The sequence below is a fragment of the Astatotilapia calliptera genome, chromosome 7, assembly GCF_964374335.1.
Source record: "Astatotilapia calliptera chromosome 7, fAstCal68.1, whole genome shotgun sequence".
Lineage (NCBI taxonomy): Eukaryota > Metazoa > Chordata > Actinopteri > Cichliformes > Cichlidae > Astatotilapia > Astatotilapia calliptera.
In genome coordinates this window covers 1888069-1908654 of record NC_137428.1, presented here as the reverse complement: position 1 = coordinate 1908654, position 20586 = coordinate 1888069, and the positions used below count along the sequence as shown (strand labels likewise).

The window sequence follows — 20586 nt, the reverse complement described above, 5'->3', positions numbered from 1 at the left end:
TTTAAACACCATGGATCTCATTCTGTTCAGTCAATACTCGTGCTCGTGATCGGGGTAAGTAAATAATTCATTAGCTTTGGTGCTACGATGCTCCACCCGATCTTCTCTTCTCATGAACAACATAAACTTCTTGACTCTAGGTGGCGACTTAATGTGGACTTTTCCAGCTTTTCAATTTTGGCCATCTGGATCTTGGTGTTCAGAAACCAGACATGAAATTCTAATTTTAATAACAGGAGGAGGCTCATTCACACCGATATCTCTGTTATCATCAGTAGTGGTATACCATGGTCCTTTAACAGGAGTAAATTAAGAAACACAAGCACATTATAAGCTCTCATCGAGGAGTCCTGCAGCAATTTTCCAAAAGATAAGAAAGCCATAATAAATTCCCATCATGTTGGGGGAGGAACTTTCAAAATTCAGCATTGCCCTACCTGCAGAAAACTCATCTTCAAAGAAATAATAAAATAATTATTAACCATAAACAAACCTCTTAAGATTACTTTAATTAACAGGGGCTGAAAGTTGAACCAAAATAAATCTAAAATCAAATAAACCCTCGTTTGGATCCCCCCACTACAGGGGGATCTGGGAAGGTCCAACTGGTCTCCCTTCTTAAAGATGGGAACCACCATCCCAGATCTCCACGCAATGTTGTAGCGGCGTGTCAACCAAGACAGCCGACAACATCCAGAGCCTTTAGGGACCCAGGGTGAATCATTCACTCCAGGGACCAAGCAGCTGTTTAACTGCCTCAATGTTGGTTCTGTTGGCTTCATCAGGTGGTGGCCTCTAGATCGCACTGGAGTGGGTAGCAGTTGAGTGTGAAGCGGCATGAATGAGAATTAGCACCTCCAAGTCTGAGGCCTGGTTCTCAACTGCAAATGGGTGGAGTGCCCACTCTGGGTGGAGGAGTTTAGGCATCTCTGGGTCTTGTGGGGAGCGAGAAATCGACAGATGGATTGGTGAAGTGGCTGCAACGATACGTAAGCTGTGCCGGGCTGTTGTGCTGACGAGAGCTGAGAGTGAAAGCAAAGTTGTTGATTTAGCGGTTGATCTATGTCCCCACCCTCACCTGTGCTCAACTCAGCTCTGACCGAAAGAACGAGATTATTGTGGCGAATCCACTTAGCCAAAAAATGGATCGGACACGAATTGTAGAAACGAGTCTTTATATAAGGCTTCAAAAAGGGGAATGTACAACAAATAAACTGCTCGACATCAGAGCAACATATAATGGCTTCCCGAAACTTTCCTTGCTAGCTAAAACCTGAGTAACTTTCATCTACCACAAAGGATTCTGGGAAACGCAGTTTTCTAATGAAATACCTTTTAAATGCTCAATTTTAGCAGAAAATTAAATCTATAATTAACAGCTCTCACTAAACATGTGGCTAACACTTAAATCACTTACAAAATAACCAAAATGCTGTTATCAAACAAAAATCTGCGATAAAGTTACAACAGAGATTGAATTGGCGCAAATCAGCTTCCTCTGAAGGGTAGCTGGGCTCTCCTTAGAGACGGGGTGAGGAGTGGTACTCCAATAATCACACAACTGGCATAGTAACTCCAACTTTAATGGTCGCCTTCTTTTGTACAACCACAGAAAAAACGGACCCTCCAAACTTCTCCACCCCCTTTCCCGCCTGCGCGTAGCCATGCCCCACCCCCACTGGACACTTGCGCAGTAGGACACATACATCTTAACAAGGAGTTCAATCATTTGGGAGAGACTCAGAGTAGAGATGCTACAGAGGAGCCAGCTCTGGTGGTGGTTTGGGCATGTCGAGTTAGGAGGTGGTCCTGGGGTTGGCACAGGACACACTTGACAGATTATGTCTCTCGGCTGACCTGGTAACGCCTCGGTGTTGCTGTGGATAAGCTGGCGGAGGTGACTGGGAAGAGGCAAGTCTGGGCTGCTCTGCTTAGGCTGCTGCACCTGAGCCCAGGTGAGCAGTAAAAAAATTAAATAAACAACAGATAAATTGGTGTAATACGAGCACATTTTGGGGCGTAATTTTAGCTCTCTTTGGTCAAACCTTCTCTAAAATACTGTGATGTGCAAAGACAAAGCAAAAACATGAAGAAATATAAAAATGAGACATAAAATCTTATCATTACTGGGACCATGAGACATCTTTATGTGCATTTTTATTGGGAAAAAAAGGGGGGGGGGGCTGTTTACCTATTTACCATTGGCTCTGCTGCTTTTCCGAGTATCAGAGGAAGGACAGAAAAAAATAGCCCAGTGGAGCAGTGTTGGTGTTTAATTGCATTGCTTGTCTCATTCTTCAGCTAATGTGGAGGCTTAATGGACTCTGCTGGCCTCGGCTTCAGAGCAGATGACAGCTCGTCAAGGTGATTGACAGGCGTGGGGGCGGAAATTTGACCGAGTCCATTTGAAGGAGAACTAAGAATAGGCCAACTGTCTCAAGACATAAACTTTAAAGATAATTCAGCAGTGAATCATCAAGAGGAGGAAACTGCTCCAACTGTTTGTGCACTGACTCAGTGTAACTGCAGTTTTTATTGAAAGACTTCATGGCATAAGAAAAAAAATTAAAGGTGTAATTAATAACAGCATGGCAGCGGTTTTTATCGTGTGACAAAGCTTATAAGAAAGGCCCATTTCTAATCAGACCCAACCCACAGTTGGTGAAAACACAATAAAAAGCAGCTAAGAGTAAATAATAATGAACCCACGTAAGACTGAAGCCCAGCTGTGGTTTAAACCAAACCAGCTCAATCTAACAGGCGGTTTTAATGCTTTTAATGCCTTTGCTGCCTAAACCACACGGTTTGAACCACATATCTTTGTTGGGCAAACCTGACCAAGAAATTTTGTTGCTTAAACTGCATCAGAAGCGAATATGTTGGCCTCTAGCAGTCCTTCAAACTTCTTATGTCTGTCAGTTCTTAATTGTAAGCCTGTAGGGTATAAAAGTGCTGTAGAAGAGCTAGTCCATTTACACTGCATGAGACAGCTCCAAACAAGGCTGGTCAATCCCAAGAAGATTTGCTTCACGAGGTAGTAGACTTTCCATAGTATGGTTACTATGGGCTGTCAAAACCAGTCCAAGTCGGTGTCATGTCCCTATGTCGATGAAAATAAACTCAGCCAAAGGTTTCATGATTTGAGAGTTTGCCAAAGTTTCTTTTCTTTGAATTTACAGGTTAAAAATAAAGACAGTGATGCTAATGGCCACAGAGAATGTCTGGGGACACGATGCTCTCGGTAATAAATAAAAGGCCGTCTAACGTTCAGACGGTGATGTTTAGGAAGTTGCTGTATTAGAGCCAGTAGCCGGGGCTGCTCTGTTCCCCTGCTGTGTCTCATTAACTGAACTGTGGAGCTCATTTCCTCACGAGAACGCTGCGTAACAGGGCTGAGAACAGCTCCCACTTCCTCCTGAAGGATATCCAGGAAAAAGAGCATGACTCAGTCTCTCTCACACACACACACACACACACACACACACACACACACACACACACACACACACACACACACACACACACACACACACACACACACACACACACACACACACACACACAGTGCACTCATACAAGAATATATAAATAGCAATCTGCAGCCTAACTTTCACGTGTTCTTTACATTGGTTCAGTGGTGCAATTTCAAGACTTAATGTAGCATCAGGACAATTCGATCTGATTTAAATAGCAGATTTGTGTCCATAATGCACCAAAAGGTTTCCTCCAACCCGTCAGTCCCACAGCTGAAGCTTGGACCAAAGCGGGTCATCAACAGAACGGCTGAAAAAGGAAAGAATCGAGCTGCTGCAGAGCTCAGAGAGCCGTGCATGAATAAATGCTGCAAATCTCAATGACATGAAGCAACCCTGTGAGGGAGACTGGGTTTTACTGCACTACGTAACGTGATGGCTGCTTGGGCTGGGAGTACCTGAGGTGTAAAGAACCACGAGCACTAAGAGGAAGTTTAAACTCCAACCTGACATTTTACGTATCACAGGCTCGGATTTATAAATGATCCAACTGACTCGTACATCTTTCCACATTTTAATTTTGCAGAGCTGCTCGAGACTCGTAAGCCTCCACTGTTTATCTGATGTGTGTACATGCTCGAGTCGACTGGCATCACACGAGTTTCTGGTAAGCCTTTGCTGTGATCCCATCTGCGTGTTGGGTCCTTGCTGTACACGACTAGTTTCAGTTTGAGGCAAGAAAGAGAAAAAAAAGCTCGACACTGCTCTCAGCACTCTGACATGTTAGTTTCATGGTGTGCTGCACCAAAATCCTTTTCTCTAATGCGTTCAGCCTCCTGGTAAATGCAGCACAACACATGATGCCAACAATTCTGCTCCCATTATCAGCGGGAGCCGCTTTATAGTCAATGCAATAAAGTGATGCATCTTGTAGACAAACACTTTAATCTAAAGAAAAAGAAAAGAAAAGAAAATGTTGAACATTGAGGCTCGAAATGTAAAAGAGAGGAGGTGAACGATGGGAAGTAAAGGTCCAGCAGGCCGTGAAACAGCCTCACATACCAGCCACATACCTGAATGACGCAGTTTAAAAAGTTAAACAGTGTACAAAGTGTTGGTGAGTAGTGTGTCTACCCATGAATCATAATGTGAGACGGTTAATGGGAGAGGAAACCCTGCAACAGACTGGCGACCTGTCCAGGGCGCAAGCTGATAGGCTCCAGCCCCCACGACCCTGAATTAAGGAAGTAGAAGAAGATGGATGGATGGAGAAAAAGAAGAAAGAACAAATTTCTCCAGAAATCAATCAATCAATCAAAGTTCTGGTTTTTCTCTGGTTTGACTTTGCTAGGTTGACAAGAATCCAGAAGAAATTTACAACCTGGGAACTAGAAACACACTGGTGGAATGACGCAGCCTTCAGCCGGTGTGCACATGGCTGGATAAATGCGTAAAAGCTGAAGGATGCTTGAAAAACTTTAAAAAAAGGGTTGATCCTGTGATCTGATGTATAAAAAAGCTGAAATGCTGCTCAGTTTGAATCTGTGTGTAAGGAGCTTGTTAAGAAACACATCTGCACACTTTTCTTTCCAAGCTCCTTAGACTTCGATCACCTGGATGATTGAGAACCTTCACAGATGAATCAGGGCATGGTTCTCCTTTAAATCGCTGCTGATGAAAGCTACGGCTCACAAGCTTAGTGGAAGAGTCTGCAGCATCCGAGTATCAGGCAGCGAGAGTGCTCGTAGTCCACATTCACAGGGTCGTGCACCATGAGTTTGTCCCCGAGTGTCAGAACTCCCGTGTTCCCGTCACTTCCTGAGGTGTCTTAACCACGAACTGCACGAACCGTGGCGCCCGCCGTTTTAACACCAACGCAACACTCATGCCAGAAGGGTTTTTTCTTGTTATCCGCTTGGTTCATTTTCTCACAGTTTCAGGGCATCGTTTTTTCCGGTTGTGATAACTTCTTTGAATAGCAAGCCTGGCTGTTCAAACACAGCTGAGGCACGCAGCTGTGTGACCACAGGCCATCGTCAAACGAGTGGTCAAACAGAGGGTGCAACTGGCCTCCACAAATGGTGTCAGATAAAGTGTGTCTGACAATAAGCTGGTGAATATATGAACGTATCGCTTCACGTCCACTACGTAAAGCAATTTCATGCATTAAAAAATATATCCTGGAAACTCAGAGGCTGAAGATTGAGCTGATGTAAGGCAGGTGGCTGATGAGAGCGAATATTCAATGAAGACGGTGGAGAGAAATACTGAGGCCAAAAAGTCTGGAGAAAACAAAACAGGAAGAGATCCTGGAATGGTGGAAAATACTCCATGAAGAAAAGATTTAGAGCCGACAAAGTCAGGAAAACTCTGAAATGGGTGAGGATTTTTATAAAGACTTTCAGAGTTTCAGGAAGTAACGGAGGGCAGAGAGGAGCAAACTGGATGAAACCAAACAGACAAAGGAGGAGCAGCCGGCTCTGGACTTTATGCTTTTCTGGGAGACAAAGAGTTCTGATGACAACTGACAAAAATCAGTTTTAATGTATAAACACTTTGATTCTTCATCTGAAGCCCGAGGTTGATGAATCAACAATGTCACAGACATCCACAGTTATCCCCTCTCCTGTCCATCAAACACCCGCCACAGCGACAGGATGGACCTGATCTTTTGTGAGTCAGTCTGAAAGTGTCGTCGCAGAGACGTTGGCGTCTTCTGGGACTGACAGAGGAGCAAAAACTCTGCCGATGGGAGAGGATTTACTCCCCGCGTACACTACAGAGATGATGTTCTTGACAGCAAAAGGCATGATGACAGCAAAAGGCAACAAAAAACAAAGAAAGAAACAAAAAAAGCAACATTTTACAACTTCAACCTAAAGCGCTCCATCTATGCAAGATAGCATGGGTGCTGTGTAGGAGTAAAGTCAGTTTCAGTCCACTTCTGTCAGGCCACATGGTCTTCTCCGGCCATCACCTCTGGCATGATGGCGCCTGTGTTTGGCTTTGCCGCTGTCGGGTGTAGCCGTTTTCGCTCTATTGTTGTGTTTTTTCTCTCTACTCTGCTGTTTTTTTAACTGTTTTAATGATGTTCTGGCTGCATTGGTCTACGACCGTCTGACGCTATTATCCATCCGTTCGTCAATGACGGCCAAAGATGTTTTTTCCTCTTCCTTTTGTGGGACTTTCCATTCTCCACACTTTTTCCCGCATTCCTCTGGTACCTTCCACCCTCTGCCTGTGACTGAATCTTCGGCCAGCGCTTTCAGCGTTCCCCGTAGACTACGGAGAAGAAGAGGAAAGAGATCAGGCAGCCAGGTGAAGTTTAGGCTCCTTTGGCGGCGGGGGCTGATTAGAAAGCGATGTTGGGCGTTTTCTGTTGCCTATGCACATGACAGCTATATGGAGAGGAACCCGTCTCCCAAGGCCCCACTTGGATAGAGGGGGCCTGGCTCTCCGAGGTCGTGTTATCTCAGAAGGGTTCATCCAAACTCTTCTGCTGACTGGTTTTTTATCCCCTCGGTGAGTGGAATATATGAACATGAAGGCTCTGATCTCGGGAATTTACGCCCTTTAGCTCGAGAAACTCGAGCTTCTACCAACAACAATGTTTTCACCCCGCTGTCTATGGCGCTCTTTAATGCCCAATCTTTGGCGAATAAATCGTTTGTGCTTAACGATTTTATTGTTTCTAAAAATCTGGACTTCCTGTTTTTGACTGAGACCTGGCAACGGGGTTCGGATTATTCGTCTACTATTGAAATGTGCCCAAACGGCTTCGCTGTCATTAGCCAGCCTCGAGGATCTGGTCGTGGAGGAGGCCTCGCGGTGGCATATCGGAGCCGTTTAGACTGCCATCCAGTGAAAGTTGGACACTTTCTGTCTTTTGAGCTGCAGCTCATCAAAATCGGAAAGAAGGATCCTTTTCACTGTGCACTGGTTTATCGCCCTCCTGGCCCAAACAGCTCGTTCTTAGCTGAGTTTAGTGATTTTCTGTCCTCTACTATGAGATTGTCTAAATTGCTTCTTGTGGGAGATTTTAATATACATGTCGATGATGAGTCCGAACCCTTTGCTAGGGGTTTTACCAGCATTATGAATTCATTTTATCCAACATGTATCTGGCCCCACACACAACAAAGGCCATACACTGGACCTTGTCTTTTCTTTGGGTCTGAATATTGATTTTATTTGTTCTAAGGACATTTTTATCTCTGACCATTATTGTGTCTTTTTTAATATGTCTTTTTGCGAGCCTATGTCTCCTGTTCATCGGACAGTCATTTCCCGTGCTATAAACCCCTCCACAGCACAGAAGTTCTCTGATGCTTTTAATTTAACATTATCCCCACAAAACGATGTTGATTTTTCTATAGATCTATTCAATTATCATTGTCTTTCGATCTTAGATGAAATCTGTCCGATTAAAATGAGACCTGTGCTTGTTTCTAAGTCTGTACCCTGGTTAAATGACAACATTCGTCTTATAAAACGAAATTGTCGTAAAGCCGAGCGGTTATGGAGGAAAACGCACTTAAATGTTCATCTCCTCTATTTAAAGGATCTTTTAGCCTCCTTTAACAGTGCTATTAGAGTTGCGAGGGCTGCTTACTTTTCTCAGTTGGTTGCAAAGAGCAGAGGTAATCCTAAAGTTTTATTTGATACTATTACTAATATTATTACTCCTGCTCCACCTGCTGCTATTATTTCTTCTGTTGAAGATTGTGAAACTTTTCTTGCTTTCTTTTTAGAAAAAATTAGCAACATAAGGAAAAACTTGTCTTTTTCAGCGTCTGCGCTGTCTGCTCCCACGCCAGCTCGGCCTGTTGTTTTAGAAGGTTTTTCACCTGTTTCACTACCAGAGTTGGAAAAAATAGTTAGTGCAACAAAATTATCCGCTTGCTCTCTTGATGTGTTACCTGCATCACTATTCAAAAATGTCTTTTACTCTACTGGTCCTTGCATTCTTACTATAATTAATACCTCTTTGGCTTCAGGCATAGTCCCTGCTTATTTTAAAACTGCTGTTATTCATCCTTTGTTAAAAAAGCCTATGCTGGACCCATCTCTCCCTAGCAATTATAGACCAATTTCAAAAATTCCGGTAATCGCTAAGATTTTAGAGAAGATCGTGGCTAAGCAGCTTACAGCAGTCTTAGATAATTATAGTATTTTCGACAAATTTCAGTCGGGCTTTCGTAAAGTTCATTCCACTGAAACAGCCCTTCTAATGATATTCTGTTACAAAGTGATGCAGGTAAATGTTCTGTTCTCTTAATGTTGGATCTTACGGTGGCCTTTGATACTGTTGACCATTTTATTTTACTTAACAGGTTGAAATACTGGGTCGGTGTCTCTGGGACTGCATTGAAATGGTTCTCCTCGTATCTCTCTGACCGATTTTCCTCTGTGGCAGTTTCTAAGTATAGATCATCTTCTGCATCTCTGTCTTTTGGTGTGCCACAAGGCTCTGTGCTGGGGCCATTACTGTTTTTAGTTTATTTACTCCCTCTCCAGCACATTCTGAGCCCTTTTGAGGATATTTTTTTACCATTGTTATGCGGACGATATCCAACTCTATATATCTTTTAAGCCGGAGGAGGTTTCTAAGCTGCGGCTTTTAAATGTGTGCTTGGAAACCATTAAAGGCTGGATGGCTGAAAACTTCCTCCAACTAAATGAAAATAAAACCGAAGTCCTCTTATGCGCCCCAGATAGACATAGACCCAGTATAATAAATGCTCTTGGTCCTCTTTCAGCGTTTGTAAAACCATCTGTCAGGAACTTAGGGATTATCCTTGATCCTGCTCTTACGTTAGATAGTCATGTCAAATCTCTTGTTCGGTCCTGCTTTTATCATTTAAGAAATATCTCTAAATTGAGCTCTATAATATCCTATACCGAACTCGAGATTGTTATTCATGCTTTTATTTCATCACGACTGGACTATTGCAATTTCCTGTTTACTTGTTTAAACAAAGGTTCTTTGGAGCGTCTGCAGATCGTTCAGAATGCTGCAGCAAGACTTTTGACGAAAGTTTCTAAATATTCACATATAACACCGTTGCTCATGCAGTTACATTGGCTTCCTGTCGAATTTAGAGTCCATTTTAAGATTTTGGTTTTAACTTTTAAGGCTCTTCAACAACAAGCACCACCATATATTATTGAACTTTTGCAGCCCTATGCCCCTAGTAGGTCTCTGAGGTCGAGTAGTCAGGGCCTACTTGTCATTCAGTATACGAGACTGAAAACTAGGGGTGATAGAGCTTGTGCTACTGTGGCCGCTCGACTTTGGAACTCCCTTCCTCAGGACCTACGATCCGTTGATTCATTGATTACTTTTAAAAAACAGCTAAAAACTTATCTTTTTTAAATTGCTTTTTGTTAACTTTGTTTGTTTTTTGTCTTTTAATCTGTTATATCTGTAAAGCACTTTGTGATGTCTATCTAGAAATGTGCTATATAAATAAAATTTTACTTACTTTACTTACTTACAAAAGCTGCACCAGGAGGAGGAGCAGGTGTTTTCTATCAACAGTAGTGATGATTGGAGACTCTGCTTGTTCAGGATGTTTAAAAATGTGAAGGAAACTCTAACGTGAGAACGAGATGTTCAGGATAAAGTGTTAGAAGCCTTTCAAGTTTTCTATAAATAGCAAAAAAAACCAAAGATTCATTCATCACATGATTCTGATTCTACTTTTTTCCTCCTTTTAATTTTTCTATTCTTGTATTTAGTTTTCTGTAGACCCAGAGGCAAGATGTCTCACTGAAGTCCAGGGTTCATGCCCCTAACAACTACACATGAGGCAAACCGGGGGAAGAATCAAGCATCAGTGGAATTAACGAGCAAGTCTAATGTCTTAAATTTCAGCCTGTCTTTGGTTCACACAGGTGTTACTTTCAGTATTGATTGGCTGTTAGCTTCTCTTCACTGGCTCCCTATGAAATCAAGAATCCTTTTCACACAGTATTCAATGATCATACCTAAATGACCTTGTAGTACCATATCACCCTATTAGAGCACTTGGCTCTCGCTCTGCAGGCCTACTTGTTGTTCCTAGAGTATTTAAAAGTAGAATGGGAGGCAGAGCCTTCAGTTTTCAGGCCCCTCTTCTGTGGAACCAGCTTCCAGTTTGGATTCAGGAGACAGACACTATCTCTACTTTCAAGATTAGGCTTCAAATCCCCCCAAAAGTTGATTCTGCTCACCTGGACGTAGCATTTTGGCAAAGGATTGCAATTTACTGCTGTCTAACTCATAAACTCAGATTTCCAGCAGGTTGCAATCAATCTGAGTCAGTCTGTGGAACTCGATCCAGCTATTGGCAACTGGTTGTATTCCAGTATGGTATGGTTATGTTGCTATCTAACAGCAATGTTGCTGAGCATCTATATCATATTTCAGTTAAATCCGATTCTGCAGCTACGACATGATGATTTGTGGAGGAAGTTCTGAGTTTGAGTTTCAAAGCTACGATCTATGATGTTCTGGCTCGATTCTGAATTTTTACTGTGCCTTTCTGATGTAGACAATAATAGATTTTCCACAGATGGCAACAGACTTGCAATTTTTGGTGAACAATATCCATTAATTGTTGTACTATCACAAACAGACTGTATGTTATTGCCATCTTGCATCGTGTTTGTTCTTTGTGGTCTCTCCATGCTCCTCCTTCCTCTCTTTCCCCCCAAACTCCAGTCGAGGTTCCTTATTTCGCATCCTTCTGCCCTTGCTTGAGCCGGACCCAGTTCTTCCTCATGTTGGAGTGTCTCAAATATTACATAAAGCACCTTGCAAGACTTTTATCATCAATATGAAATTCACAACTTTTTAGTTTGAGGTGATTTATGTTGAAATATAGAAAACCGTTCCTGTGGAGGTAAATATATGTGCAAAAACATCACAGAATTAGAAGAAAGTCTTTGACTGCAAACATAAATAATTTAATTTATGGCTTAAATGTCTCTCTGTATTATTTCACTTTTAATCATCACAAAAAGCAGGAAAAAGTCATGTTTTAAGGGGCGTAGTCGTGTGCTGATTTATACCACTCATAAGAGCTTTTCAGACACTTTTCCATGTTTTCTGTGAGTTATTGCGACACATTCAGTTGTTGTAAATGTCACTCAGTAACCCCTGACTCATTAAGTTGGGCTGAATCTGACGAACGCTGGCACATTCGTTTATTTCGCTTGTTTTCATTATTCAGTTGGAGGCGACGAAAAGAGATGAGAATGAAGCGGTTATGAAATTAATGGCAAGTTCGCGTCTGCCTACATTTTTCATTAAACTAGGAGTTATCAGGGAAAAGTCGGTGAAAACTGCAAAAACAATTAAAATTTCCACCTCCTGTGATTCCCCACAGCTGTTTTTAATTTCTGAGAAATGAATGCAACTCTGATGTTATGGCAGGAACACATGAAGCACGCGACACACATTTTAAACCTTTTTTCTTAAAGTGTGGTCTTACAGTTTCAGCTGTGTTAGCAGATGATGGAAAAGTTAGTTCCTCCAACACCAAGGTGATCAGATCAGGATCGCCGACCTCTCTTTGTGATGGTTTGTCTGTTATCTGCTTCTGCTTCCATTTTCCTTGGTCTTTACTCGTCCTTTGTGTGGTTAAACACACATTCTTGGATTTTATTTATTCTTTTGCCTCCTGTGTTCTCCAACTTTGATTTACTTCCTGTTTTATTTTGAAGGACCAACCCTCATGTTGTTGTCTTTCCTTTTACTTCCACTTTCTTAAGAGCTTATCCAAGCCTATCCCAGCTCTCATAAGACAAGAGGTGAGGCACGCTATGGGCCAGCCTCACACCGTACACTTGTGAGGGTGCTTCTTCCTTCTGTCTTCCTTCTCTCACCCCAACCAATCACAGCAGATGGCCCCGCCCCTCCCTGAGCCTGGTTCTGCCGGAGGTTTCTTCCTGTTAAAAGGGAGTTTTTCCTTCCCACTGTCGCCAAAGTGCTGCTCATAGGGGGTCATATGATTGTTGGGCTTTTCTCTGTATGTATTATTGTAGGATCTACCTGACAATATAAAGCACCTTGAGGCGACTGCTGTTGTGATTTGGCGCTGTGTAAATAAACTGAATTGAATTGAACTACTTCTACTAACACTGAGAATAACTAAAATAATACTGAGAGGAAGGAGGAGGAGGAGGGAAAGAGAGAAAAGAAATGAATGAATGAAAATGAAAATATGAACAGAAATAAAAGACGGGTCCTCTGGGGGTGGCACACTGGGGGGTACATGGTGTTTCGGAGAAGGGGAGGTGCCATCATTGGCTGGTCAGAAGGATTTTGTTCTTTTTTTGATAATTATTCTTTTATCTTTCATGGTGTTTTTGTTACCTTTATCTGGACCATTTAGAGACACTTCACTTGGACACTACGGAGGAAGCCTGTTTATTACTGGTTAGTGGACTGTTTTCTATCTATCAGTGACCTAGTCTACCTTAGGTATCAACCCTGTGACTCCCATGTGGATCTTCCCAGTTTTAGGTTATGCCCTGTGTTTGTTATCTGGGCCTCCTGCCATCTCCGGCGGTTACCTTGCAGGAGCATGCTCTGTATCTTTAAGCTTTGTGTGGGCCTCGCCACAGCTGGACATCCCAGCGTCCACTCCTGCTCCTCCCCAAAGAAGTTCACTCTCAGCAGCTTTGTCCGTGGGCTAACAGATGGGTGTCTGGCAGTAAAGATACGGCTTCTGCTCCTTCACTGCATGCTGTTTTTCCACTGAGTTAAAGTGATTAGCAAAAAGATGTTTCACTCTCTGATTAAATACCTTTTTTAATTAGACTATTTTGTAAACAAGAGCCGATCGAAATACGGGATACTGTCTCAGTGTGTGTGACAGAAGGATAAGACATTAAAATGTTATGCAGTCCCACATAAAGAGAGACACACCTAAAGGTGACAGTTATTCAAATAGAGGAACGTTACTGTTACGTCCGTTTAATTACAACGCGTAGACCACCTGCAGATAATCAGAGTCTGAGAGTCTCAGACTGGCAGGAAGGACGTGTCCCGTCATCATAAAGACTAAAAATATGGTGACAACAAAAGTCTGTTTCTAAATGTAGTGAAGAGTTTGTGCTCACGTGAGAACACGCTAGTGATTTATTTTCACCATGAGGTGATGCCAGCTGCTCTGATTAGAAGTTCGTCTGGTGAAGCGAATGTCTCGACTGCAGCACGATGCGGCGACACGTTCGCTCCCTCGCAGCACAGATCTGATGTGAAACGCTGTAGCTGCTGCTGTAATTGCGACGCCTCGGTTGGATTTTCAGCAAAGAAAAAAGAAGCTTCTTCCTACCTGATGAAGTCTCCCTCCAGGCCAATGACCCGTTTGATGATCTTCTGCTTTGGATTCCTCGGGGACCTGAGGGAGCAATAAATATAAATACATTAAAGGCAATAAGCATAAAACCCAAACAGGAAAACAGCCACATTAAAATCTTACAAGCGTGTTGTAGTAAACTGTGGAAACAGCTCTGTTCAGATCAAGTCTGAGGCTGCAGCATCTTTTTACCTGACGTCATCATATATGTTATTTTATGATTTGTTCAAAAAGTGCACGCGGGTGTGACTAAAGATCTGAGTTGCAAATCTGTCAAAATTTAAGTAAATCTGGAAAACCAGGAAAGCTATCACCCCAGGGCTTGAAATGATGCCACTTTGTGAGACATGCCACCTGTCTCAACTTTACACAAAGTGTCTAAAATCCCATCCTGGTTGAGCTGGAGGAGGTGCCTGGGGGCGAAGGATGGATGCAATCCGAGTTAATGATAAAAACGATAATAAAATAACGCTAGAAACCGATAAAAACCCTGAAAACCAAAAATTTCACACCTGAGCCTCAACTCTCGCGGCCCGGTACCAAACGACTCACAGACTGGTACCGGTCCGAGGCCCGGGGGTTGGGGACCGCTGATTTAGGTTATGGCAGGTGAGTAATTAAACACACGTGTCTTTGTTTGATGTTTTAAAAAGCATTTGATCAAGAACGTATTTAGAGACTTCTGGTACAAAGTCACCAACATGAAACAGAAAAATAAGCCGCAGAGGTGGTGATGTTAATTCTGTCGGGAAACAGAGGACACATTCAGTCTCTGAAGAGGAGGCACCTTCCCAGTGCCCACATCCATGGTGTTAAACCAGAATCATGCACAAAACCTCAGAATCTCAATTTCACCAACTTATTTTGACGTGGCAGCAAACATGCTAACATTTTGGACATGTATGGAGGTCGTATCATTTCTATGAAGCAATATGTCAAATGATTGGTTTAGCAGGATCCACTCCCCAATCTCATCGATTTATCATAAAAATTCTCTATTTTACCATATCATAAGAACTTGTTCACAAAAACATTTTAAGCTAAAAGACCAGACTCAGACCAGCAGGTGTCATTGTGCTGAGGTCCAATACATCTCTCTGAGAAAGCAGCTTAGATGGATCACAGATACAGTCGGCGGAAATGAGCTTCCTCCAAAGAGTGGCTGGCCTCTTCTGTAGAGATGGTTAGAAATTCAGTTATTTGGGAGGAGCTTGGATGGGTGGATGGATGGGAGGATGGATGGATGGATGGGAGGATGGATGGATGGATGGGAGGATGGATGGATGGATGATGGGAGGATGGATGGATGGATGGATGATGGGAGGGAGGATGGATGGGAGGATGGATGGATGGATGATGGGAGGATGGATGGATGGGAGGATGGATGGATGGATGGATGGATGATGGGAGGATGGATGGATGATGGGAGGATGGATGGATGGGAGGAGCTTGGATGGATGGATGGATGGGTGGATGGGTGGATGGGTGGATGGATGGGAGGATGGATGGATGGATGGGAGGATGGATGGATGGATGGATGGATGGATGATGGGAGGGAGGATGGATGGGTGGATGGATGGGAGGATGGATGGATGGATGGATGATGGGAGGATGGATGGATGGGAGGATGGGAGGATGGATGGATGATGGGAGGATGGATGGATGGGAGGATGGATGGATGGGAGGATGGATGGATGGGAGGATGGATAGATGGATGGGAGGATGGATGGATGGATGGGTGGATGGATGGATGGATGGATGGGAGGATGGATGGGAGGATGGATGGATGGATGGATGGGTGGATGGATGGGAGGATGGATGGGAGGATGGATGGATGGATGGATGGGAGGATGGGAGGATGGATGGATGGATGGATGGATGGATGGATGGATGGATGGATGGATGGGTGGGAGGATGGATGGATGGGAGGATGGATGGATGGATGGATGGATGGGTGGATGGATGGGAGGATGGGTGGGAGGATGGATGGATGGGAGGATGGATGGATGGATGGGAGGATGGATGGATGGATGGATGGATGGATGGATGGATGGGTGGATGGATGGATGGATGGATGGATGGATGGATGGATGGGAGGATGGGAGGATGGATGGATGGATGGATGGATGGATGGGTGGATGGATGGGAGGATGGATGGATGGGAGGATGGATGGATGGATGGATGGGAGGATGGGAGGATGGATGGATGGATAGATGGATGGATGGATGGGAGGATGGGAGGATGGATGGATGGATGGATGGATGGATGGGAGGATGGGATCAGTACTCAGAATGAGAAGCCCGGTTGTTATTCTGAGCAGAGCTTTCTCAGAGTCAGATCGTGGCTGCACTGAATGAATACTTCTGAGTGAATCATGTATGGAGCTCTAAAACATTTTGTAGAAAGTAGATGATAAAAATAGGACTAGGAAACTAGTCTGTCTGATTCAAAGTGATCACACCACCAGAAGATCAATACATCAACCACTGACCACTGAGAGAGAAACAGCTTCTTTTACAGATAAAAATTTACTAAATAAAAAGACCCAGTTTAACAGCAGGAGTAGCCAGAAATACAGTTAGGTCTCTGAACCACTTCTTTGAGGGGAAACAAGAGCAAATGTGGAGGTAAATAGGTGACGACATGCAGAGCGTGGTCAGAGCATGGCTCGCAGCGGCAGGTTAACGTCCACACGCATGTGCAGAGCGTGGTCACACATCGCTCTGTGGTTATAGGCCAGTCTACTGCATAGTTTACTTTATACATCAAACTACTGCTGCTGCTACAGCTTCCCCTCACAGAGGCGGTGCCGTCATCCAGTCCGATCTTTTGTGATGGTCATCACGACTTTGCAAGTAACCTCTGCCTGACCCCCCCAACAAAAGAAGTGGCAGTGTTGAAAAGCAGGAAACATTAATCTCATGTTCATGTTCCATCTCCAGCTCCGATTGAACGTGAACTGTGGGGGCAACAGAGTTCATCCAGAGGTGGGCTGACACCGATGACACAGGTTATTTTATCTTATGTTGAAACAATATTCCCAGATCCTTGCTTTAAAAATAAAATTTTATTTTATTTTTGAACCAATATGAAGAACTCTAACCTCCTGTTGCTAAGTAAAAATGTCTATTTCCTGACGGCATGGCGACTGGTTGCTGGATAAACCAGTTGCTGCATAGAAAACCTCGTTGTGCTGGCTTTGGTTTCTAGCAGATTGCCGTGGTTACCAGTACTTTGCATTGAAGACTTGTCTGAACACAAATTACTTGCCAAGTAGATGTGAAGCCAAAGAGTGCGATGCAAACTGGGAATGGAATAAAAGTTGTGCCTTTCTGCTGAAACCAGCTCACTAAAAGCACAGCTTTTACTCTTTGCAACCAATCTCACGTAGCAAAAGCAAGAAACTTTCTGCAGCCACTCACCAACTAGTTTTGCCCTGGTAACTGGTGGTTACTATGGCATCACTGACTGGTCTTTAGGCCTGCATGGCTGGTGATTAGCAATTGATTTCACAGCAACTGCCAGCAACCACCCAGCAACTGGTCTGGGAACGCTCATTTTCCCCAAAGACTGGTGATCTCAGGTGGTTACCAACTGGTAGCCAACCAGTTTCTTAACCAAGCTTAACCAAGCGTGTTGATGGTCAACAAGTCCTGCACAGCCTCAGCTAAGACACAGACAGTAGTTCACAGACAGTGCTGATAAACACCAGGCAGAGCTCAGTGACTGTACAGCAGCACAGAGATACAGCGGTGACCCCTGACCCCGCTGAACATTTATGGCGACTCGTGAAAACACAGAAAGCCGAACACTCCTGAGAAGATAAGCAGCTCTCTGAATCACTGCGAGACCCTGCTGGGATAAGTCGGGTTATCAGGCTTGAATAATCTCTGCTGTTTTTTCTCTTTTGTCTCTTTTATGTGATGAAGCTCTGACAGGAATCGATCTCTGATTCACTGCCTTACTCAACCAGCTGCAACACTACAAACCAAACTACCCAAGCTCAGCTGTTACTCTGGCTCGTTACAGCTGTAGAGACGAATCAGATCACACTGGATTCAAACACGCTGCACATTTCAGCTTTTCTTTAATCAACAGCATCTAACGTGGAAGAATGAGTGATTCTTTATCTGATCATCAAAAAACAACAAACTAAAAGCTAAATTTTTTTTATTAATCGCTCATCATGGAGCTGACATCAAACAGGAAATCGAGCCACAGATGCTGAAGTTTGCTGTTCGGACCACCGACTCATCAGGACACACCGCTGCCCATTTATGTTCCACCAACAGTCCCAAAGCAGTGAGGCGGGGCAAACCCTCAGGACAGCAGCGCTGAATGAACACGATTATTGTAATGTATGAAAGAGCTCTTTCCTCTGATTTAAGTCTTATTAACAGCGTCTCCTGGATTGTGTGTTTATCTTCAGCTAAACTGAGGCAGTGAACATGTGGCGGTGATGAACAGCGTGCAGGCAGCAGTTCACCGCACTTTCATTTTACCTTAGAGGACAAAGGCGCCTCCCACTAACCTGTTCACACACAGACTGTAACTAAAGATGGACACAGCCACTGTGATGTCACATGTTGGTTACAGAAGCACGAGCTTGAAGCCCAAACGTCATCTTTGTGTTTTGAAGCGAGCGGTGGATCTGACAAAACCAAAACTTCGTCTTTTTTTAGCTCTAATATTGAAAATAATAAAATAATCATGTTGTATTCAGTAACTGAGACCATAAACTCATGAGCTGTGTTAACTGAGGTCAGAGATCAAAACAGCAGTAGGCTCATTTTCCTCTACACTTCTATACAACATGCCGTCCTCCTGAAACACACGAGTCGCCCCCTGCTGGTCACTAGAAAGCCTGTCTGTTTAAGACACTTTCATTAGCTTCACCTTGCAGACCCAGAAGCTGTGTCCATGTCCTTTTTAGAGGTCCAGTCTCTATTTGCACGCAGACGTGAATGAATGTTACAGACTGTATTTATTTTTCAAGAAAAGTCCCCCACAAGCATCTGAGAAATGGAGTTTCCAAAAAATGATAAATCTCATACAAAGTCTTAGAGCAAACGTTTGTAGCTGAACCTGCTGATTCATAACATGTTTTTATGTTTAAAGTTTGGAGAGATCATTTAATTTGAAAGTGTTCTTACACCAACTATGTGGCAAAAAAATTGTACAATCAATGAATGAACTGGATATTCTTGGTGTTATTCAATAACAGCAAAGGATGGATATCAAAATAAAACTCATTTTAAAAAATGCAAGTCTGCAACAGTACCAAATATAGAGCATGTAAAGACCTCTCTGCCCAAAGCGGTCAGAGCAGATGGCCCCGCCCCTCCCTGAGCCTGGTTCTGCCGGAGGTTTCTTCCTGTTAAAAGGGAGTTTTTCCTTCCCACTGTCGCCAAAGTGCTTGCTCATAGAGGGTCATATGATTGTTGGGTTTTTCTCTGTATGTATTATTGGAGGGTCGACCTTACAATATAAAGCACCTTGTGGCGACTGTTGTTGTGATTTGGCGCTGTGCAAATAACACTGAATTGAATTAAATAACTGTTTGTTGGAAATGAGCCGTGCAGGTGAAATGTTTTGCATGATCGATTTAAACGGGTAGTCGGACCACCATGTGGCACCGATGCCAAGTCTCTAGTAGTTTATGAGTTACGTCATTTGCATCTAAGCATTTAGTAACCTTCGTGTCCTTTGGACATGGAAGAGGGAAAGGTTTACTATAAAGATGACCACTTATTAACTTTTTGCACAGCTGTGATCCTCAACCCTTTAAGGTGGAGCCAAACGGTGCAGGTGAAATGCACACTGCAGCATGACTGACAAACTGGATCTCCTCAACATTTCCAGGCCACATTTAAAGAATCTTGTGAAACACGAGTCCTCGAACCAAATCGCTTTCCCCACATCTCTGCAGTCGTTTGTCTGGAGCTGCCGAACTTTCAGATGTGGATTGGTTGCGACTGTGAGGGATGTCTGGGCATTTCCGCTCCACCTGTGATGGATGGACAGGTTGTATTCAATAAGAGTTGAAATGTTTAATGAGGCCATAAGATCATCAGGCCCCAGATCGACTGAGCTGAGGTTCGACTTTTATGCAGTCAGACTTCTTTGTGCAATCGGAGGAGCCGCCCCCTGCTGGTCATAAGAAAGAATGCAGGTGTAAAGCACTTCCAGAGAAGCTAAACTCTTCAGACTTGGTGCAATGCCCATCTTTTATATACAGTCTGTGAATTACCCTCGCCTGTGCCTGTTGGACCTTTGTGACTTGCACTACGACCCCTCCCAGGCAGGCTGACGGTGCTTCACCTTCCTCCTCCTTCATGCCTGTTCTTCCACCTGTTCCTCCTCTGGTCTCTACTTTTCATCATCTTCCATCTTTTTCTCCTCCTCACCAGCTCACCCTGTCGTCCATCCTTCTCTTCCACAGATTCTGTCTCTAATTCCTCCTACCCACCCACTCCACCCCAAACCCCCTTTCCATCACCACCTCCTCTCCGTTGCCGTGGGGATACAGGGGATCATGACTGACAGGCAGCTTGCTAAACCAATCAGATTCATCCACAGCTTCAAAGGCGAACACTCATTGGCAGTTCCCAGGGGAGCTGGAGTGTGTGTGTGTGTGTGTGTGTGTGTGTGTGTGTGTGTGTGTGTGTGTGTGTGTGTGTGCGCATTCATGGAGTGTGTGTGTAATAGAGTGATGGATGATCTCCTCTCCAACAGCAGAGGAGAGGAAGGATCACTCATTCTC

The 20586-nt window shown here is 43.7% G+C and overlaps 1 protein-coding gene across 3 annotated transcripts in view; it reads right to left on the bottom strand.

Annotated features, from left to right (window-relative positions):
* immp2l (inner mitochondrial membrane peptidase subunit 2) overlaps positions 1 to 20586 on the bottom strand; it is a 215565-nt gene that overhangs the window by 23661 nt on the left and 171318 nt on the right. For all 3 annotated transcript variants that reach the window (XM_080303342.1, XM_026172424.2, XM_026172421.2), the window contains one exon: positions 13799 to 13864. In XM_080303342.1, coding sequence (XP_080159468.1) covers positions 13799 to 13864 — 66 coding nt within the window. The remainder of the gene's footprint in view (positions 1 to 13798; positions 13865 to 20586) is intronic.